Source organism: Gossypium hirsutum, chromosome A06, assembly GCF_007990345.1.
Source record: "Gossypium hirsutum isolate 1008001.06 chromosome A06, Gossypium_hirsutum_v2.1, whole genome shotgun sequence".
NCBI lineage: Eukaryota > Viridiplantae > Streptophyta > Magnoliopsida > Malvales > Malvaceae > Gossypium > Gossypium hirsutum.
In genome coordinates, this window is record NC_053429.1 from 1,092,712 (window position 1) to 1,113,336 (window position 20,625).

General features: G+C 27.1%; 1 protein-coding gene across 1 annotated transcript; it reads left to right on the forward strand.

The window, feature by feature from the left end:
* The first annotated feature begins 416 nt into the window (after positions 1-416).
* On the forward strand, positions 417-3,237 carry LOC121230264 (uncharacterized). The gene is made up of 6 exons (XM_041114774.1): positions 417-913; positions 1,831-1,957; positions 2,309-2,448; positions 2,532-2,594; positions 2,675-2,743; positions 2,827-3,237. The coding sequence occupies exons 1-6, from the start codon at positions 704-706 to the stop codon at positions 2,896-2,898; spliced, it is 681 nt and encodes a 226-aa protein (XP_040970708.1). The 5' UTR covers positions 417-703; the 3' UTR covers positions 2,899-3,237.
* The last annotated feature ends 17,388 nt before the right edge of the window (positions 3,238-20,625 follow it).

The following is a 20,625-nucleotide window of genomic DNA, read 5'->3' on the forward strand; positions in this document are numbered from 1 at the left end:
TATATAAATAAAAAGAATTTTAGCATATTTGAATTTAAATTTTTACATATTTATAGATCCGAGAAATAATTAGAAAAGTTGACATCGGTTTTTGCAAATACGAATATCTGGGATAATATTATTTAATTTGAATTCATATTTGGATAGTAATACTTGAATAGTTAACGAATTCAAATTTCCAAGATGATTTGCATATTCAAATAACTCAGAAAATACAGATATACGACCAACTGTGGATCAAATTCTGACAAATTAAATAAAAAGATTAATTTATTATTTTTTTTAAATTATAGGGACGAATTTAAAATTATCCCTTTTTTTCTCCAATTCGTTTCCTTGATTAAGCAAACGAAAACACTGAAACGATTACGTGTCGTTCTCTTATTGTTCAATTTCATGTCGTCGGGATCAATAGCCAAAAAAATGAAACCAACCAATAATCAAGTACCAATATTCACACCCTCTCTCACATATTTGTTTTTTTTTTCTCTCACTAAGGAAAAAAACACCTTTTTTCTCTTTCAAAAGGACAGTTTTTTTTTCTTACACACACAACAAAATTCCAATAAATTCCCTTAATTTCTCTTAGTTTTTGCTTACGAAAATACTTTATACGTATTCACCAATGCATGATCTTTCGATCCAATGTAATTTCGACCCATAAAACACGCTTGATTTGACTCACTGAGTTGGAGAAAAAATTATGATAGAAGCAATGGAGAGTTCCGTCGTCAATGGCAGTGGTTTCACTCAGTTACAACAGAGCTATGGAGATAGTAGTGAAGAAGAGCTATCGGTGTTGCCACGTCACACTAAAGTGGTTGTCACTGGGAATAACCGTACCAAATCGGTTCTTGTTGGTCTTCAAGGTGTGGTTAAGAAAGCTGTTGGACTTGGTGGATGGCATTGGCTGGTAAATTCTTTTTTGAATTCTTCATGGAAATTGGGGGATTTTGGGTGTGTTTTTTTTGGGGGGGGGGTTTATAATGTGAATTCAAATTTGAATTTGAATTTTGCATGTCCTGTTGTATAAGATTTATTTTGAATAGAATTGCAAATTTAGCTTTTTATTATCTAAATCTGCTTGAATTTTGAGGTTTTGGATTTGGGATTTTGATTGCATGTAAGTGTGCATCAATGGATCTGGTGTTTTTGAAGTGTTTATAGCTAATGTATGATGTTATCATTGCATTTGTACAATGAATCTTAATTTTTTTTTTGGGGGGGGGTTTGCTTTACTTTTTAATCTTCTTCAAAGCATTTCTATTTCATCATCTTTTTAAAAAAAATTAAATTAAATTTTGAGGAATTTATTTTCATATTTACATTACTTTTTATTTTTCAATTGCATGTTTAGGGTATTATTGAGATCTTGTTGGAATTGATTTGGTAAATGTTTAAGAACCCCATATTTTATGTTCTTAATTCTGATCTTGGTTCTGCTTGGATATCAATCTCCCAAGGGCTGTATATGTGTGTGTTTGTGTGTGTGTGTGTGTATTTGCTTATCTTCAACCATTCAAACTTGCAATCCATGTTACTGAGTGTAATTGCTGAATGTATCTGGTCCATTCGAAAACTTAAAGAATTTCCGAGCAACCTAGCTTGCAATCATTTCTAAACTTGATCTTTGTTAACTTAGTTTTCAAGAAAATCTGCCCCAAATTTTCTATCATAATCATACAATTTTCTATCTTATTTTGGTTTGGTAGTTTCCCAATGTTGATGTTTAATTGATTTGTTAATGGGACCATATTAGTATATTAATCATTTTACTTTATAGCTTAAAGTGATTAGTGATATTTGTTTATCTAATCAATAAAATCCCAGGTTCTTACAAATGGCATTGAAGTAAAGCTACAACGAAATGCCCTCAGCGTAATCGAAGCTCCCACCGGTAACGAAGAAGATGATGACCTTGAGTTTGGGAACATGCAATGGAACGGATCAGACTTGGGTGAGCCTTTTTTTTGCCTCTCTTTATGCCCTTTTGTCGTTTGAGTCTAAATTTACTTGTTTTTATGTTTTTTTTCGAGCATTATGCTATGTCTAATGATGCTTAACGTTGTGATATAAGATAACCAGTATTTTAGCACTTAAAAATGCTTTTTACATTGTGATTTTTGGATGATAATATTCTCTAGTGAAAAGTAGTTGAGGTTGGTGCATAGGATCCATTGTGTCTTTCACCTTTAACTTTCACTATTTTTTCAAAAAGCTCCATTGTCTCATTTCTTTATCTTCTTTTTATCGGCCCCACCATTCTTACCTTTTTTTTTTTTTTTTGCTCTTATCTCTCGATTTCCAGCATCGGATGACACTCAAAAGTCCCATAGATCAAGACATAAGTCGCATAAATCGACGGGGTCTTCTCACAAAACTACGAGCAGGTCTCTTTCCTGTGACTCGCAGTCTAAGAGTTCTGTTTCGACACCCCAGGGGTCTATGGTATATATAATTTATAAAACTCGGTTTTTGGCTTTCTATCGGTTTTGCAAAAATATGTTAGTTATATATATATTTGCCTATAGAAAGTTGACCTCAGCAAACTAGAGATGGCTGCTTTATGGAGATATTGGCGACACTTCAATCTTGTAAGTCCGTCCTTCTTGTTTTTAACGGCACCGCCTTTTAGCTAGTGTATAATGAATCCTTTCTCTTTGCTATTTTCTAGGTGGATGCCATTCCCAATCCGTCGAAAGAACAACTAGTCGATATTGTTCAAAGGCATTTCATGTCACAGGTAATTGAACTGTATTTTGGGATTTAACGGTTTTCGGGACAATGTTGGATTACCTAACAAAAATTTACTTTTTCTCGGTATAGCAAATGGATGAGCTGCAGGTGATTGTGGGATTCGTTCAGGCTGCTAAGAGGTTGAAGACCGTTTGCAAATGAACCTCAGACGATCCAATGCTAACAGATACTCAGTATCGTAATATCCTCTTCCCCCCCCCCCGGGGGTACATTCGTTAGTGATATCTGTAACATATGTATTCGTGGATCATTTATCCTTCTCGTTCTTAATTAAGTAGGTTTAGTATTCGAGTTCAAGTTAATAGAGAGGTTCAGTTCCATTTTGGTAGAATGGTTTAATGTAGATATAATCCAAAACCTGTTTTACAGAGACCCTCTAAAGAAGTCCCCTTTGTGGCTTCTTTTCTAAAAGCTTTTGCTTGAATGTATCTCTGACTTGGGGAAGTGGATTTCTTGAATTGTATATATTCTTATTTATTATTCCTTTGTCTACTTATATATGTATATAATATTATATATATACATATATTATATACACTTTGCCAGAGGGTCGGGTTGGTTTTGAGTCGGATTAATTTGGGTCAATTACACTTAGGGTCTAACTTTACATTTTGGTCACTCAGTTTTAAATAAAAAGTTAATAAAATGAGCAATGAATTATTCGAAAATTTTCGTTTAAGTCACTTTAACTATTCCGAAAAGTTTCTAAAATTAACTAATCAAAACATAAAATTTTCAAGTAGTTAAGATATCAATATCAACTTGTGGCCCTGCCTTTGTCTTTTCTTATTTTTTCCCCTTTTGATAAAACTTTAGAGGGTTATGAGTAAAAGTAATCAAAACACGAGAACAACAAGTACTCGAGTAACACAAGAAGATCCAATAATAGTTAAGAGTTGAATTACATTTTGTCCTTTTTATTATATAAAATAAGCAAATCAGTCCTTTAAATTAAACTTCGGAGCAAACATGTTGTTTTGTTAAAATTTCATCTATTTTTATTGTTTAAAATTGATTTATGTATGTCAACATTAGATGCACATGTAATTATCTAATTATTTTATTTACGTCAACTTTTAAAAGTAAAAATAGATGAAAATTAAAAAAAAAAAGCTTAATTTCCTCTTTGAAGTAAAAGAGAATTCAAGCCAATACATTGATAGCCATACCATCAAAGTGAATAAAATCACCTTAATACGAAGAAATTTTTTTCAAGCCCTTGCTCTCGTAATGATGGAAACGTCATTATTAGCCTACAATAATAAAAATATTTTTTTAAAAATTCTTTAAAATATAAAAATATCAAAATTCGTATTTGAGATAAATCAAAAATTTTAATTTTAATTATTTAGCTAATGATTTAAAAAAAAAGAAGAAAATTCAATGCAATTAGGATTGTAAGAGGGTCCAACATATTCATCCATAGCCCTCAATTATAGATGCCCCTTTTGGTTCATTACAGCTACCAATACAATAATTTTTTTTATAGCCTTTTCTCAAAGTCTAATAAAAGCACTCAATATGTAGCTATTATCAAGAGATGGCAATGGGAATTGGACGATTTTTTATTTGATTCGAATTTGATTTAATTAGTATATTTTTCGTTTTGATTTGATTTCAAACTTGATTTTATTTTAAAACTAATTATAAGTTAATATAAGATATTTTGATAAATATTTCGAGATAATACAGTGTAGGTTTGATTAAAATCGAATTAAAATAAAATCTGTCGTTATCAAATCAAGTCGAATTGGAACTCATCGAGTTCAATGCTCTAATCTATATTTACTAATCTCTAAAAAATATACTAAGAATTAAGAAGAAAAAAAAGAGTTTGGTATCTTTTTTTTCCATTTTGATCCACATTAGTTATAGAGTTTGGCTTTTTTTTTTAATTTAATCCCTAAATTTGAATTTCATTAAAATATTATATCGTGATACTCTAGTAATGTGCCCCGTTTTAAAATTTTCTTTGTCATTACTTTGTATTTTTTAGATTCTATATAATTTTATTTTAGAAAAAAAGGTAATGATGCGGTATAATATCATGTTATCAATGGAATCAAAATTCAAGGACTAAATTGAAAAAAAATTAAAATAAAGTCATGAAGTTTGAAAGTTGAGTGTCCCCACCACCACCAACAGTACATTTAAGGGCAAGAAAATTCAGACATTGTAATAAAGATGGGTGAATTTGTGCACTTGTAGGATAGTTGTGTGGCTGATAATTTGTCTACTTTTCCCTATTTGTAAACAAAAGGAAACTACTAACATTACTAAGTGTACTAACCTTAATTTAAAATAATTAAATGGTCCCATGCCCCCATGTGCCAATCTACTTTTTATTCGAGCTGGAGCCTGGTTGCCTCGTTTATTTTTGCTCGACAGTGATAAGTGATTATCTACTTACTTATTTTATAATTTTTTTATTAAAATTTTATATTAAGTAAAAAATATATGATTATTAGACACATTTATAATATTAACATCGGAAAATTTCATTGAATTTCAATGAAATAAAAAATTCAATAGTTTATCAAACATATCCTTAGTATGAATAAAATATTTTAGAGATAAATCTCAAAACTATACATGAACTTTGATTTTTTGCTATTTTATACATGTAATTTTTTATCTGATTCAGTTCTCGTAAATTATTAATATAATTATTGATATATCATCATTTTATGTTGATATACTGCATACACATATAATTATATTTATTCAACATAAAATTGATTTGATTTCTTGATTTATTTAAACGTATAGAAATGAACTAAAGTTTCATGTGTCTAATTGTACTAAATCAAAATATATTCGTCAAATTATACATTAAATTAAAATTCATGCTTTAAGGGATAAAATAGTAATTTTATTACAATTGTCCCACTTTGTCACGTAGATCCATTAAAAAAAAAACCTCATCATTTAGATTGAATTAATACAAAATCAAGAAAGCGATTCAAATTTTACCATCCAATAAGCTTGAATTGCTATAAATCGACAATGTGCCCACACAACAACAACCTGAAGACCCATTGCCCCAACTGAAAATTGAAAGCATTACCCCATTTTTACACAAAATTGGTCCTTTTTTTTTTAGCTTGTTTTGTTTTTGTTTTAATCCTTCAAACACTTTTAAAGATTTTCATAAATTATAATATTTTTTTAACTAAAAAAAATTGCTCCGAGTTTATATACTTTTCGTATTTCAAGATTCGAGTCCAATTGTGAACATTATTGTAATTATTTAGTTAAATTCACTATTGTAACATTTTGAAATGAAAAAAATACACACTTAGTAGCCATGTACCAAAAAAATGCTGTAATGAATCTGAATTTAACATAAGAATTTTAACGATGTTAACAATTGGACTTAAATTTTTAAATCTTAAAAGTAGAGGGACTAAATTCTAAATATACAAAGAGTACATGAGCTTAGAGCATATTTTAACATAAAAAACTTAAATGCATCACTTTTACTGGGCTGTATAGCCCAATTATCCTATAAAACTATTTTGGTCCAAAAGATGTATTTGGATATAGGATTATAATGAGAGTTAGATCAAAATAATTGGGCTCATTTATTTCATTAAATATAGTGGAGAGAGGGCACAAAGTCCCTCTTCGGACGGGAACCTCGATTGATTTTCGATTCAATTAATATGATCGTCCGATTTACTTAAATTTTTTAGCTTTTTTTGTTCTTTACAATTATATCAACAATTATAATCAAAACTAACATCAAAAGTACTTAGTTAATTTGAATTTAACTAAATTTAAAGGAAAATCCTCATATTTATAAGGGTAGGACTCGAAACTAAAATCTTGAAATTCTCATAACCTTGATTTTATCATTTTAGCCAATACTTTATCGACTAAAATTTCAATTTTTCTTTTAAATAATTAGTTGAATTGGTTTAAATCTAAAATTGGGTATAATCATAAATTTTGTTATTAAAGGTTCTGGGAGCAAACCTAATACCCACTCCACTTTCATTTGTATGCATATATATATATATATACAAAAAAATTTTAAAAAAATCCAAAAGCAAATATTATCCCACTAATTTGCCCAACAAAATTCCTAAATTTAGTAAACTTTATTAGTGGAGTATTAGAACAAAACATCAAAATAATTCCTCTATTTGCATGCTTTTTATTGATTTTTAATTATTTCTCAAAGTGGATTTTTCAGCCACATGTCACGACATTTTCAAACTTGAAAGTATTTTATCAATATAATTATTTGAGGGGTTATCTTCTATTTTAAATTATTTTAATTACATCTCTATGTCTTAGTTATATGAATTTGGTCTTTCTATTATTAAAATCGTTAATTCATCTGTTAAATGACACACTAAATCATATTTTATTTTTAGCAGTTAAATTAACGATTTTAATAACGAAAGAACTTGTTTGATATAGCATTAATAGTTTGAGAATATAATTAGAACATTTTAAATTTTGAAGGCTGATTTAAAATATGGATCATAGTTTAGGGATGCTTGGTGCAACCAACTCTTATTTGAGAGTTTTCAGTGTCCGATAGTTATAATAGATTTCGATTAAAGCTTTTTCAATGTTGTTTTTTTCTATTCACAAGACTTGAACTTAAAATCTTATTTAATCTAACAAATGTTCAATCAGTACCAATTTTAAAAATATTAATAATTATATATTTTTAACATTATTCATACATCAATCGATATAGAGACCAAAATTTTCACCAATATAAAAAATTTTGAAAAAAGGAAAAAGAAACAGATGTGAAACAGGCTAAATTATTTAATATCTCTTAATTATGCATAAAATAAATTTATTTGGATTCTTGTAACCTAATAATTTTGTTTTATTAACATCATTTCAACAGCCATTTATAACCATTGGATGATTTGACCACTTGATTAGATTATTCTAATCTAATGGCAGCTAGATGGCATCCATGTTCTCTTGTAATGTGAGAATTTCCACATTACAATATAATGAATTAACCTTTATTTTATTTATTTATTTTTTATGTAGGACCTGGAATCCAAATTGTCTATGTCTTATATAGCCAAGAAAGAAAATTTTTTACATTTATAACAACACAAAAATGTAACTTTGCTGTAATAATGTCGGCAAAGAGCTTCTTGTTGTATTTTCTTTTATGTTTTTTCTTTTATCTTTTTTTGTAAGAAATACCCATTTGGTTTCTGGGTTTAAAGCATTGTCTCCAATTATAAATTCAATTATAAATAGAAGATCGAATATTTAGTATATTGATAGTGTATTTTTTATTCTACAAATAGTTTTAAAAATTGATATTTATTTTTTATTTTTTAAATATATATTTTAAATATTTTATTATATCCCTATAAAATACGTGTAACTCTCTAATATTATTTGTGGAGTTTAAAAATGTTATTAGTCGTGTACAAATAATTTCCATAAATAGATTCTTTGGTTTTGTGTTTTTTGAGTTACCCTTTTTTTTAAATGAAATGTATTTGAATTTTTGGGTAAATTGTACCTAAGGTTACTAAATTATTAGTAAGTTACGTTTTAGTCACTTAATTTAAAAAGTTACAAAATAGTCACTAAACTATTCGAATGTTTTAATTTAAGTCATTGGGTTGTTAAAATCATTGTTGTATAGCTTTCTTTTTTCAGACTGCCTGCACTAATCGAAAGCTCTCCTCCTTCTTTTCTATAGTTTAGTTTTTTTTTTCATGAAATAGCTTTGAACGTCACAAATCTACAAATCAAAATCCAAACACCTTTCTTCTCTAATCTCCAACATTGATCGTCAAATTGACTCGTATCTAAGGTATGTTCTTTTACTCGTTGGTGGGTATTGATTGTCGAATCATTGCTTGGAAATCGATAGCCAAATTAAAAAATAAAAATAAAAACCCAATGACTTAAATAAAAAAAAACTTTTAAATAATTCAATGATTTAAATAAAAACTTTTAAATAGTTCAATGATCATTTTGTAACTTTTTAAAGTAAAGTGACAAAAATGTAAACTGATTAATAATTTAGTTACCTTTTGAATTTCTTGCCAGGGATGAAAAAGGCTAATTTATGAGCCTAGTGGACCAAAAAAATACAGCATTAAACTCTTTTAAATCTGTAGGTTGCATGAATCGGCTTTATTTGGTAAAATAGGATATTGGCCATGCAAAGTTTGAAAGGATGCAATTACACTAATTTAATTTTGATATTCATGTAATTAAAGGAAATGGTTAAATTCACTATTAATCCTTGAATTATTGCTCAGATTTTAAATTGATCTCAAATTTCATTTGTTCATTAAAAACCGAATAGAGCGTCAAAGAAGTATTACAAGAGGGCTTTTCTATCAAGATGATAAGTACTATTTTAGTGGACATATTGTTTTTGTCTTGATATTGGTACATACCAGTACTGGCATGGTGAGAAGAAATTGGAGTAGTTCATGGTCCCATACTAGTGAAATATGTTTGATTAAGTCTTTCACAAGATTGGGTTTATTCTCCAAAGGTGGTTAAGAAGGGTGATTGTAGTCCCTTTATTAAAGGGACTAATCAAATCGGCCCATCTATTATTAAATAAATCGATTTAACTTTGTACTATAAAAAAAATTAAATATGACTAAATTGTAATAAAGTTAACATTTATTATTTAAAAATGACTTGAAAATTATTTTTTTCATTTCCCGTTCAATTTCAAATAAAAGATTTTATTTGCAAAATTATAAGAACTTTTAAAATATTAAACCTATTAAACAATAAATGACATTTTTAAGCAATAGGAGATAAACTGTGCCAGAAGTAGGTCATTGGCCTTCCAAAATGGTTAAAAAAAATTGTGGTTTAGTCCTTCTAGAAATCATAAAGTTATAAGTTAATGCCATGATAAATTTGCATCTAGCCCCCTTAAAAATTGTAGGGTAAATTACACTAAAGGTCACTAAATTATTAGTAAGTTTACATTTTGGTCACTCAAACTCAAAAAGTCACAAAATTGTCACTAAACTATTTGTATGACCTTCTTTATTCGCACTGCCTACACCAATTGAAAGCTCTACTTCCCCTTCTCTTCTACAATTTAGTATTTTTTTTCATGAAATAGCTTTGAAAGTCATGAATCTACAAACCAATATCGACTTGGATCAAAGGTATGCTCTTTTATTCATCAATTAGTATTGATCCATTGTATCGATCCATCGAATTATTGCTTGAAGCTCACTAGTTTGACCTAAAAAAAAACTTAACAGTCCAATGACTTAAAACAAAAACTTTCAAATAGTTCAGTGACCTAAATGAAAACTTTCGAATAGCTCAGTGATCATTTTGTAACTTTTTAAAATTGAGTGACCAAAACGTAAACTTATTAATAATCTAATGACCAATTCACCTAAAATTATAATTCATTTTTGGCTCAAATTGAAAAGATATGAAAAATGACACTTGGGGTTGTCAAGAATTGCAAGAAAAAATGAAACAAATTTGGAAAAAGCTATCTCAAAAGTGAGAATTGTCATCCCATCACAATTGGGACCACCCGTTTTCCATGTGGGCCAAGACTAGAAATATATGGCAGCATCCCGGTTAGGTTAGACCCACTTGTATCCCTCTTAAGTTCACTAGCCAATGTGGTGCTGCTCCTTTGTAAATATGGTGAGGTTTCATAAATGTTTGTGATTTATTTAGGTTAAAATATACTATAAGTCCCTGTTCTCTTCACAAATTTGGAATTTAATCTTTATATTTTTCAAATTCCAAAATTCAAGTCCAAGTGCTATCGCTGTTAAGTTTTTTTTTGTTAATGTGGTTGGTATGACCTTTTAAAAAAAAGAAGAAGCTCATTTAGTAACAATGTAATTTAAAAAAATAACCTTGTAATGAGCTTATATTTAAGAAAATAATTTTAACAGTGTTAACAGTTCGACTTGAATTCTAAAATATGAAAATTAGAGTAACTAAATTCCTAGAAATAAAAGTACAATGACTTAATTCCAAATTTACGACGAGTACAAGAATTTGTGGCATGTTTTAACCATTTTATTTTCTTTTTTTAATTGGGTTTGGTGGGGAATGTATATAAAACTTAAATAAGTATGGGGTACAGTAATCGAGGTACATTGCATTTTAAGGGGAAAACACTTGAATTTAGATTATGGAGACAATATTAGTAAAAGGAATGGTAACGAATCCTAGAAGGATTAATTTTCATAATCTGTAAAATTTTATGGACCAAAAAATAAATAGGAAACAATCAGGTACAGCACCATGTTGAATTTATTGAATGGCCCTATCTTGCTTTTAAATAATTTCATGCAGCTTTTTTCCGGTTTTAGTTTGGCATGTAGCATTGTGGGTGTGGTACCCCATCCACCATTATCTATTTCTAAAGGCTCAATCCCAATCCCTCATAAAATTTTTCCTCGTATTAATAATATATAGGTTAAATTCTGTGATTAGTTCCTATACTTTACGTAAAGTCCGGATTTAGTCCTATACTTAATTTTAGTCATTTTTAGTTTATATACTTTTTGAATTTTAAAATTTTAGTCCTGATCAAATGATTGTTGTTAAATTTTAGTCCCAAATCTCGTCATTTGTCAAAGAAATAAAATAGAGAGGCAAAATAGGAGGACCTATGGGGGCGAAGGATTGAGAATCCGTATATGACTAAACATTGATTATAACAGGGTTGTTTAACCCTTAAATAGATGTAGTCGAACTTCTCTTGTAGCGTGTGTTTTTCAACATAGTGAATTTCTCCTCCTCTGCTCGTGATTTTTCTCAATAAGGATTTTTCACGTAAAATCTGTGTATTCTTATCTTTCTTTCTTGTTGCTTTGCGGTGATTCTACTGTCATTATCGACGTTCATTGTAACAATTGCGTTATGGTATTTTCAATTGTGTGTGTAATGCCAGGTCAACTTGCTAGAAAAAAACCTATTAATTGATTCAATGGTTGTTATTTGTGTTGATATTGAAAATTTGAAATCTGAAAATCTAATTGGAGAACATGGACTAAATATACAACTGTATGCATATTGTCAGACTAATAGTAAAATTTAACCAAACAGATTTAACAATTACCGTTTGAATTAGGACTGAATTTTCATAACTCGAAAAGTACATTGACTGATTGACCAAATTAAAATACAGAGACTAAATTCACAATTTACGTAGACACAAAAACCAACAACAGGATTTGAATATATAATTAAAAGGTCAAATTTTACTATGAATTTTCTAATCTAATTTGGTCTTACTTTAATCCTTGTTAGAAAATTGAATTATGGAATTCCAAATATGGATCCTATGAACCAATTATGAAGCTATGTTTAGACCATTGGCTTTGCTATTTCACTTGTTAGCCGAAAAGATCCGTAGGCAAATCTCAAATGGTGATAGGTAACCTAACACATTCAAAGCTAAAAAGTACAAAGAAAAAAAGCACATTATCAAAGAGAAACTTAAAAAAAGGAGAAAAGCAGAGCATAAAAATGGCTCAAATCTGGGGAACTTTTTTGGCATGATACAACTTTTTTAAGGCATACCAAACATTTTAAAGGAAATGACAAATTGCAAGTGCTACCCATGGTAATCAAAGCAACCCCATTTGAATAGAATTTCAATAGGGAAGATTGAAAAGAGATTTTTACATTTGCTTAATGTGATCTCTTGGGTAGTGAGTGAAGAAACGAGTACGATATTTTTTTAAGCAAGATTTCGAGTTTGAATTCTATGAGTAGAGAAAATATTGTTGAGAGAGTTTTGCTTAATGCTTAGGGTTTGACCCAGCTCGATTTTGAATTTAGTGGAACTATGACTTAGTGGCGAAACGTGCCATTAAGTTTGGGATGGGGCCTACTTAAAAATTTTAAAAATATTAAGGGTTTAATTAAAATTTAAACTTTTTTTAGAATATTAATGAAGATTTTCAAAAAAATTGGAGGATCTAATTAAAATTTAAACCTTTTGAATGGCTTAATTAGAATTTCTAAAAATTTTGAGGGGTCTAATTAAAATTTTAAATTTTTCTAAAGCTTTGGGTGTTCCTTAGGCTCTATCTTGCCTATCATTGGGGTCTAACTTGCCTCGATTCTAAATTTAGTCGAATCATGAGCGCTATTAAATACCAAAATGTCTTTAAAATTAAAATATAATAATAAATTTAGCCTTTTAACTTTTGTCACTTTTGCATTCCTTCATAATTTAGTCAAATTTCTTTTTTTAGATGTAAGAGTTGATTGAACCATTAAAATTTTAACGCCGCTGAGATGGCACTCGCGTGGCAATTCACATATATTTCTTAAAAAATTAAATTGGTTACAGTATTAAAAAAATTTAAAAAAAATTACAAAATCTATGTCATTAATCAAATACACGTAAATTGTCATATAGATTGCCACGTTAGTGCCATTAAAATTTTAATAATTTTAACTTTACGTTGAAAAAAATGACAATTTAATTGAAATTTAAAAATTGAAGGCTAAAGTAATAAAAAAGGAATTGGGGCGAAAATAATAAATATATAAATATTAGGGATTAAATATATATTGTTATTTAAAAAATAATATTCTTACTTTAATCAATTTCTTTAATTTATAACAAACCGAACCAGAAAGATCTTGATTTCAATGCTTTTAGGCCTGATTTGCCTTTGTTAATAAAGCATGGGGTTGATGGATTATGACATATGATCATGTTAATGATATTTAATTTGCATCAAAAGCATAGTAAACTTTTATTTTTCAATATAAGGTTTATATTTATGAATTCTCGATGTATAATTTTATTCAACCCGTGCTAGCTTGATAGTTAGGATGTTCATTGCCCTAAATGTGGTTTGAGTTTGAGTTACTTTAGTCGTGTTACTGTGTAGGGGCAACAGCTAGAAAGTTTTATGGGGGATCGAAATTAAGTGATAAATGTTAAAATACAATTTCACCATTGTATTAGCTAATTTCTTTATAAATTTTTAAATGACTAAATTAAGACCTTATCATTTTTGGGCGCCAAAGTACAATTTTACTTTTATTAATATATAACATTATACATATTTAAAGGGTAAAAAAGTAAATTTTTAATTTGAGCCCTCTCCCACCTTTCCTCTTGATGTGTGACAACTCGCGTGAGAGCCTATTCATATTTCAAAATTTTCAAAAAAAATTATAAAGTTCATAAATTAAAAGAATTTTAGTGTCAATAATAAAGTACAAGCTTAAAGTTGGACTTACCTAATAGAACATGAAATATAATTGTTAGCCGATTAAGTTTTAGCTCGATTAGTATGAGTATTGTTATTAATGTAGAAGGACGTGAGTTTAAGTGCGTTAAAGCGTATTATCGGCTCATCTATTTATTGAAGAGAGATTTAGATAATTACTAGGTAGCAAGTCAAAATTGAAATACCCCAATAAAATATTATTTAAAAGAAACTAGATTATTTTGTCAACACCGAAAGATGTTGACTTATATGTTTTGACCTTCAACAAACATGTTCTCCCTACCTATTTCATATTATAATTCAACTTGTTTGGTGTTCTTAAGGTAACAGAAGAAAAAAAAAAGTTTAAGGAATCATGATTACATTAATAAAATATTTGTATTTAAATTTTTAATTTAATTTTTCATATAAAAAAGTATAATTATAATTTAACCCTTAATATTTATTTATTTGGTCACTTTAACTCTTTTATGCTTAACCGTGACTCTTAGCCTTTAAATTTTAGTTAAAATTTTTTTTTTTTGGATAGAATAGCATAATGAAATGTTAAAGTTTTAACAATACTTATATGACTGTTTATGTGGTAATTCACGTGTACTTTATTACTGATGATGATTGTTTTTTATTATTATGATTTTTAAGGAATTTTAATAATTATATATTTGTAATTAATTTTTTAATTAATATTAGGTTATGATTTTAATTTTTGGGTAATCCTCTCTTGTTGTATAAAAAGGAATAATCTAATTTAATTTTGAGTTTAAAAAAATAAAATGTTAATTTTTTTTTTATAATTTAAATTAGATTGGATCGAATTTGGATTCAATTTTTTTTAATTGCTTTGTTATAATAAACGTCGATAATGACGGTAAAATGATACAATAGGAGTTTCGACTACATTTATTTAAGGATTAAAAATCTCTATTCTAATCAAAGTCAAATAGTAGAAATACTGCCATTGACCTCTCGCCCCAACAGATCCCTTTATTTTATTACAATATTTATTTCTTCAACAAATTACGAAATTTAGGTCACATAATCTTTATCATACTCAATAATTAAATGCCAATAAAGGTCAATCGTCCCCAGTTCAAAACTGCCTGTGAAGTTTGCATATTCAATAGTTTTTTACTTATGGGTTTTATCTATAAATTTCGTTGTCGTTTGTTTCTAAGTTTGTAACTCAATCATTTAATCAACAATTATTTTTCAAAATTGGGGTTTTTTTTAATGAATTAAACAACTGGACAGTTTCTTGAAGTTATAGTTAGGTTGATGACCAAATAAACAAAATTTAAAAGGTTGAATTTTTTAGAATTCCAATTAAAATTTAAATAACAGAATCTTTTAGGATTATTATCAAATCGATAGAATGTGTAAATATTGAGAGCTAAATTTATTATTATATAATTAAAAGTATGATAAATTGTTGGAAAAAACTTAGCTGCTCACTTTCGAAATTGATAGGGATTAATTTGCTCATTTGTTTTTTTATATAAGTCGGGTTGGTTTTTAAGTTAGGTTTATTTGGATTATGTCAATTCGTGTTTAAAAATTTTCTAATCATTTTGGTTTGAGATATTCCGAGTTCGGGGTTGAGTCATTTCTCATTCATGTCAATTTGGGTTTTGGTTAATCTGAATTCGAGCTATCAATAAGGCCTTGGCACTGTTGGTAATGACTGAGGCCTCGAGGCCTTAATGTCCTATGTTCGACTCTCACTTTACAAAAACCAAGTGTGAGTTATCATTCTCACTTTCCAAAATTTATTCTAATTTGGCTTTGGCTATATTTAATATGTATTAATTGAAGTTATAAACTAAAAAAAACGAATTTAACATAACTTTTTATAATAAAAATATTAAAATACACCACAAGTCTCTTTATTCTTTGTAAATTTAGAATTGAGTCCCTCTACTTTTTAGATTTTAAATTTGAGTCTAATTGTTAACACTGTTGAAATTATTTTGTTAATTTCAGATTTATTACAACGCCATTTTTTTTAGTTACATAGCTACCAAGTGAGTATTTTTTTATTTTAAAATATCACACCAACAAATTTAATTAAAAAAATAATGTTAACTCCTAGATTTGAATTTTGAAATTTGAAAACTAAGATTAAATTCTAAATTTGTAAAGAGTACAAGGACTTATTATATATTAAATCTAATAAAAAATGGGTCAGTTGAATTTAAGTCTAGATTTTTTAATTAATTAATATAAATTTTACATTTTTTCTACATCAATTAATGGTCCATTTTATGGATATGGCCCAATTAGATTTTTTTAATTACAATTTCGTCCACAGCTCAAAACTGCCTGTGAAGTTTGCATATTCAAATAGTTTTTTAGACATGGGTTTGTATCTACAAATTTTAGTGTTATTTTTTTATTAGTTTGTTACTCAATCATTTAATTAAAAATTTGTTTTTCAAATTAGGGAATTTTTTAATGAGACTGAAATAAAAAAAAATTGGGCAATTTCTTAAACTTATAGTTAGGTAAATCACCAAATAAACAAAATTTAAAAGCTTAATTATTATTATTATTATTATTATTATTTTGTTGATAAGGTGGATGAACTGTATTCTAACAAAAGTTGGTGAGCAAACCCATTAGAAAAGACAATGATATGATTGATTTGAGAAATATTTTATGGATATTTCTTATTACATCATTTATGATTTTTTTAATTATTTAATAATATTTTAATAATTTTTTTCATATCATTAACACATAATATTGATAATTTTTTTTATCCTAAACCCTGAACAGGTGCAGGATTTAGGGTTCGAGTTCATAATTTAGGTTCGAGAAAAAAAAACTAAAATTATGTGTGAAGGACATGAAAAAATTACTGAAATGTTATTAAAGTGATAGGAAGGGTTCATAAAATAATTTCTAGATTGTTTTTTATGTTGTAATAAACCCTAAACTAATAACTACTTTTTTTTTAATTTCAATTTTTTTTAACAATTGGTTAGGGGAAACACCGCAATCTAACCAACTTTTTTTTTTCATTAATTATCATATTATTGTGTCATCCAAATATTTATACTTGAGATATTTATTTGATAGATATTTGGATATAATTAAAAAATATGATTTTTAATATATAAAAAGGAAAATTTACATTTTAGGTCTTTGAATTTAGCATCAACTTTCATGTCTTTAAATTATATCATTGAATTATTATTATTATTAATATTATTATCAATTAAGTCATTTGTGCTAGTAATTCTTATAACAAGGTTGATATATATCGCCTCTTATGAAAAATTTAAAAAAAAAATATAAACTAATTTAATGATAAAATTATTTATTGGCCTCTTTGAAACTTTATAATTTAAATTTTGGTACTTAAATTTTTTTCCTACCTTCACCCCTAGGCTATTGATTGCAAATACTTAAACGAAAGATGGCATAAGTAATTTTGTTCAGTGATAACAATAAAAGAAGTTCGATGATATAATTTAATAATAAAAAATAAAAAATTGGAATTTGTTCTACTCAAATTAGAAATTGACTCAAATCTGGAATGATTTGAATTAAAAATCAATATGATCCGAACAAATTACGTGAAATATGACTCAAACCTAAAGTGACCAGAACCCAAAATGATACGAACCTTAATACCTAGACTTGAAAAAAAAAACTGACCCTGAAACCCAATTGACTCAAATCTAAAACAACTCAAAATCTAACATTACCCAAACCCGAATTTGATTTGAACTAGAGGCAAATTCAAAGGGAGCAAGCAAGGGTCTTAGCACCTCGAAATGGAAAATTTACCTTTTAAATCCCTAGTAAATAAAATTTTTAAAAATTAATGTATGATAAAATTACATCTTGACCTCTAGAAAAATAAAAAAAGATTTAGTCCCTTAAAAAACATGAAATTATAAGTTAATACAAAATAAAATTAAACATTGACCTCACAAAAAAATTATAATTCAATTCCACCCTTTTTAAACAAATTCCCCCCTTTACCGCTTTACTCATAATTCGAACCAAAATGATCCAAAACCATTATATATCAATGGTGTTTGAATTTGATCAAATTAACTGAGATATTGATCTGGAGAATGGCTTTGAATTAGTTAAATTGGGTCTTTTTATTTTTTAATAAATTTTTAATCGAATCGATCAGACCGCTAAATCGGTATTTTAATCAGTTCGACCGCCTATTTGAATATATATATGTCTTAGTTTAGTATATCTTTGGGGGGAGATATTCTTGGATCTTTAGTCTTTTTTTCTTGATTGAGATTTTGTTGGGGTTACCTTTTTGACAAACAAAAATAGGAATCGTTTTTGAAACCAAAATTGTAGTTCACGTAATGTCCAAACAAAACCTCTTAAAATCAAATTTGTTTCAATTTTATGTGACATGAGAACTAAGGTACTCAAAAAGTTGCCCTTTTCATTGTTGAAAACCAAATGAAACCTAAAATGTTTGCTTTGCTTTTGCTTCCTACTTAATTAATCATTCTTTCTTTTTTTTAATGTTCAATTTCACTCCTCCAAGTTATCCCAAATCCTCCCTCTTTTACAACCCAGTTTGCCCAATCTTATATATGGGTTAAAATATGCTTTAAGCCCCTCTACTTTTTGTTTATTTAAAATTTACTCCTCTTATTTTTTTATTTCGAAGAATTTTGTCCATCTATTTTTTCGGATTAAAAAATATAAGTCCAATTGCTTTAAAATATACCATAAGTTCATGTACCTTTTGAAGATTTAGAATTTAGTTCATTTATGTTTCAAATTTCAAAATCCAAGTCCAACTGTTAACACAGTTAAATTTGTTAGTGTGACATTTTAAAATATAAAAAAATACTCACTTGGTAATCATATAATTAAAAATCAACGTTGTAATTAATTGGAATTTAATAAAAAAGTTAACAATGCTAACAGTTGAACTGAACTTTAAAAATTGAAAAGTAGAAGGATTAAATTTTAAATTTTAGATGAGTATAAGGACTTATTACATATTTTAACCTTAAATTTATTATGTTAAATTTATGTTCACTACAAAATCAACTTTTTTTTTGTTACATAGTTATCGAGTAAGTGTTTTTTATTGCAAAATATCAACCCAATTAATTTAACAAAAAATTTTTAACGATGTTAGTAATTAAATCTAAATTTTAAAATATGAAAAGTAAAGGCTATAATGCCTTTGAGCATATTTTAATCATATATATTATAAGGGAAAAAAGGATAATGATTGTTTAAAAATCGATCCGAGACTTATATCAAATAAAAACATAATAAATCTTTTATCATAAATCTCTAAAACAACTCTCGATATAACACATTTTTACGTTTACACATTACATATACTAATAATTATATTTATTCAATATAAAATAAATAAATATTAAAATTTAAATTCCATTCATATAATTACATCAAATTAACCAAAATTTGTGTATCCGAATTACATATTTAATAAAAAAGTCTATGTTAAATTTGACTTTAATCGTGGGACCAAAGTGTCCTATGAATAAGTGACATCGCAGTCGTTGATTACAGTAGGGTCCACTGATATTAATTTCGATCCGACCGTCTTATAAAATTCAATATAAATTAATAATGTTCAATTTAACGTTTTATCATTTATTAATATAAAAGCTATTATTTTAAAAAGTAAAATTTTTGAAGGATTAAAGTGTAATTTTATCATTATTAATTTTTGCTATTTTAAATAATTATTTGATATATTAATGATGATTTTTTTAAATTTTATAAATGAATTTTAAAAATGGCAACTTAATTGATATGTAAAAATAAGTAAAAAATATTTGATTATTTTTTAATTTTATTTGTGAAATTAAAATAAAAAATTTTAAATTGTTTTGAAAGATTCCATGCAAGCTTTTGGATTTTAATAAAAGATTTCTACTAACCTCTGTTTGACAATATATTTTTTAATTATTGAATGAAAACGATTTTAATAATTTATCCTATTTGAATTTTTTAATGAAATAATATTTTGATTCTTTCTTTATGTTTGAATTTATACACTGGGGAATAATGGAATATAGTTAAATTATTATTTTAATTTTAAAAAATAACATTGATGAATTATTATTCATAAAATATATGTACCAAAAAAATTCCATAAAATACAAAATCATATATATATTTAATTTGTGAAAACTCATATTTCGAATTAATAAATAATTAAAACAAAGAATTAATTGTATTGGACATCTCCAAACTATGTTTTTCGTTCTAAATTGGTCATTAAACTTCAAAACATTTTAAGTACATCCTCAAAGTATCAACTTTGTATAAATTGAGTCCTTCTTAAGGGTGTAGTTGGGGGGCATCGCAGAGGTCTCACCCTTCCCTAAAATGGAAAAATTTTCATTTGAACCTTTTAATTTTTTAAAAATTTAAGTTAATAAAGGTAAAATTACACTTTGACCCCTTAAAAATGATAAAAATTTTATTTAATCCTTTAAAAATTATAAATATATAAGCTATTAAAATAGTGAATTACATTTTCACTATGTAAAAGTTACAATTTAATTTCGACCTCTCTAAAAATTTTTTTTAGCTTCGCCACTAATCCTTCTATTATTAAAAATATTAACTCAAATGTTAAATAACATGTCAAAAATTTTAAAGAAAAATAAGTATT

Excerpts from the sequence above, each read along its gene's own strand:
- LOC121230264 (XM_041114774.1), top strand. The coding sequence starts at position 704 with ATGATAGAAGCAATGGAGAGTTCCGTCGTCAATGGCAGTGGTTTCACT. Across the intron at positions 1,958-2,308 it reads ATGGAACGGATCAGACTTGG|CATCGGATGACACTCAAAAG; the intron begins GTGAGCCTTTTT and ends CTCGATTTCCAG. Across the intron at positions 2,449-2,531 it reads CGACACCCCAGGGGTCTATG|AAAGTTGACCTCAGCAAACT; the intron begins GTATATATAATT and ends ATTTGCCTATAG.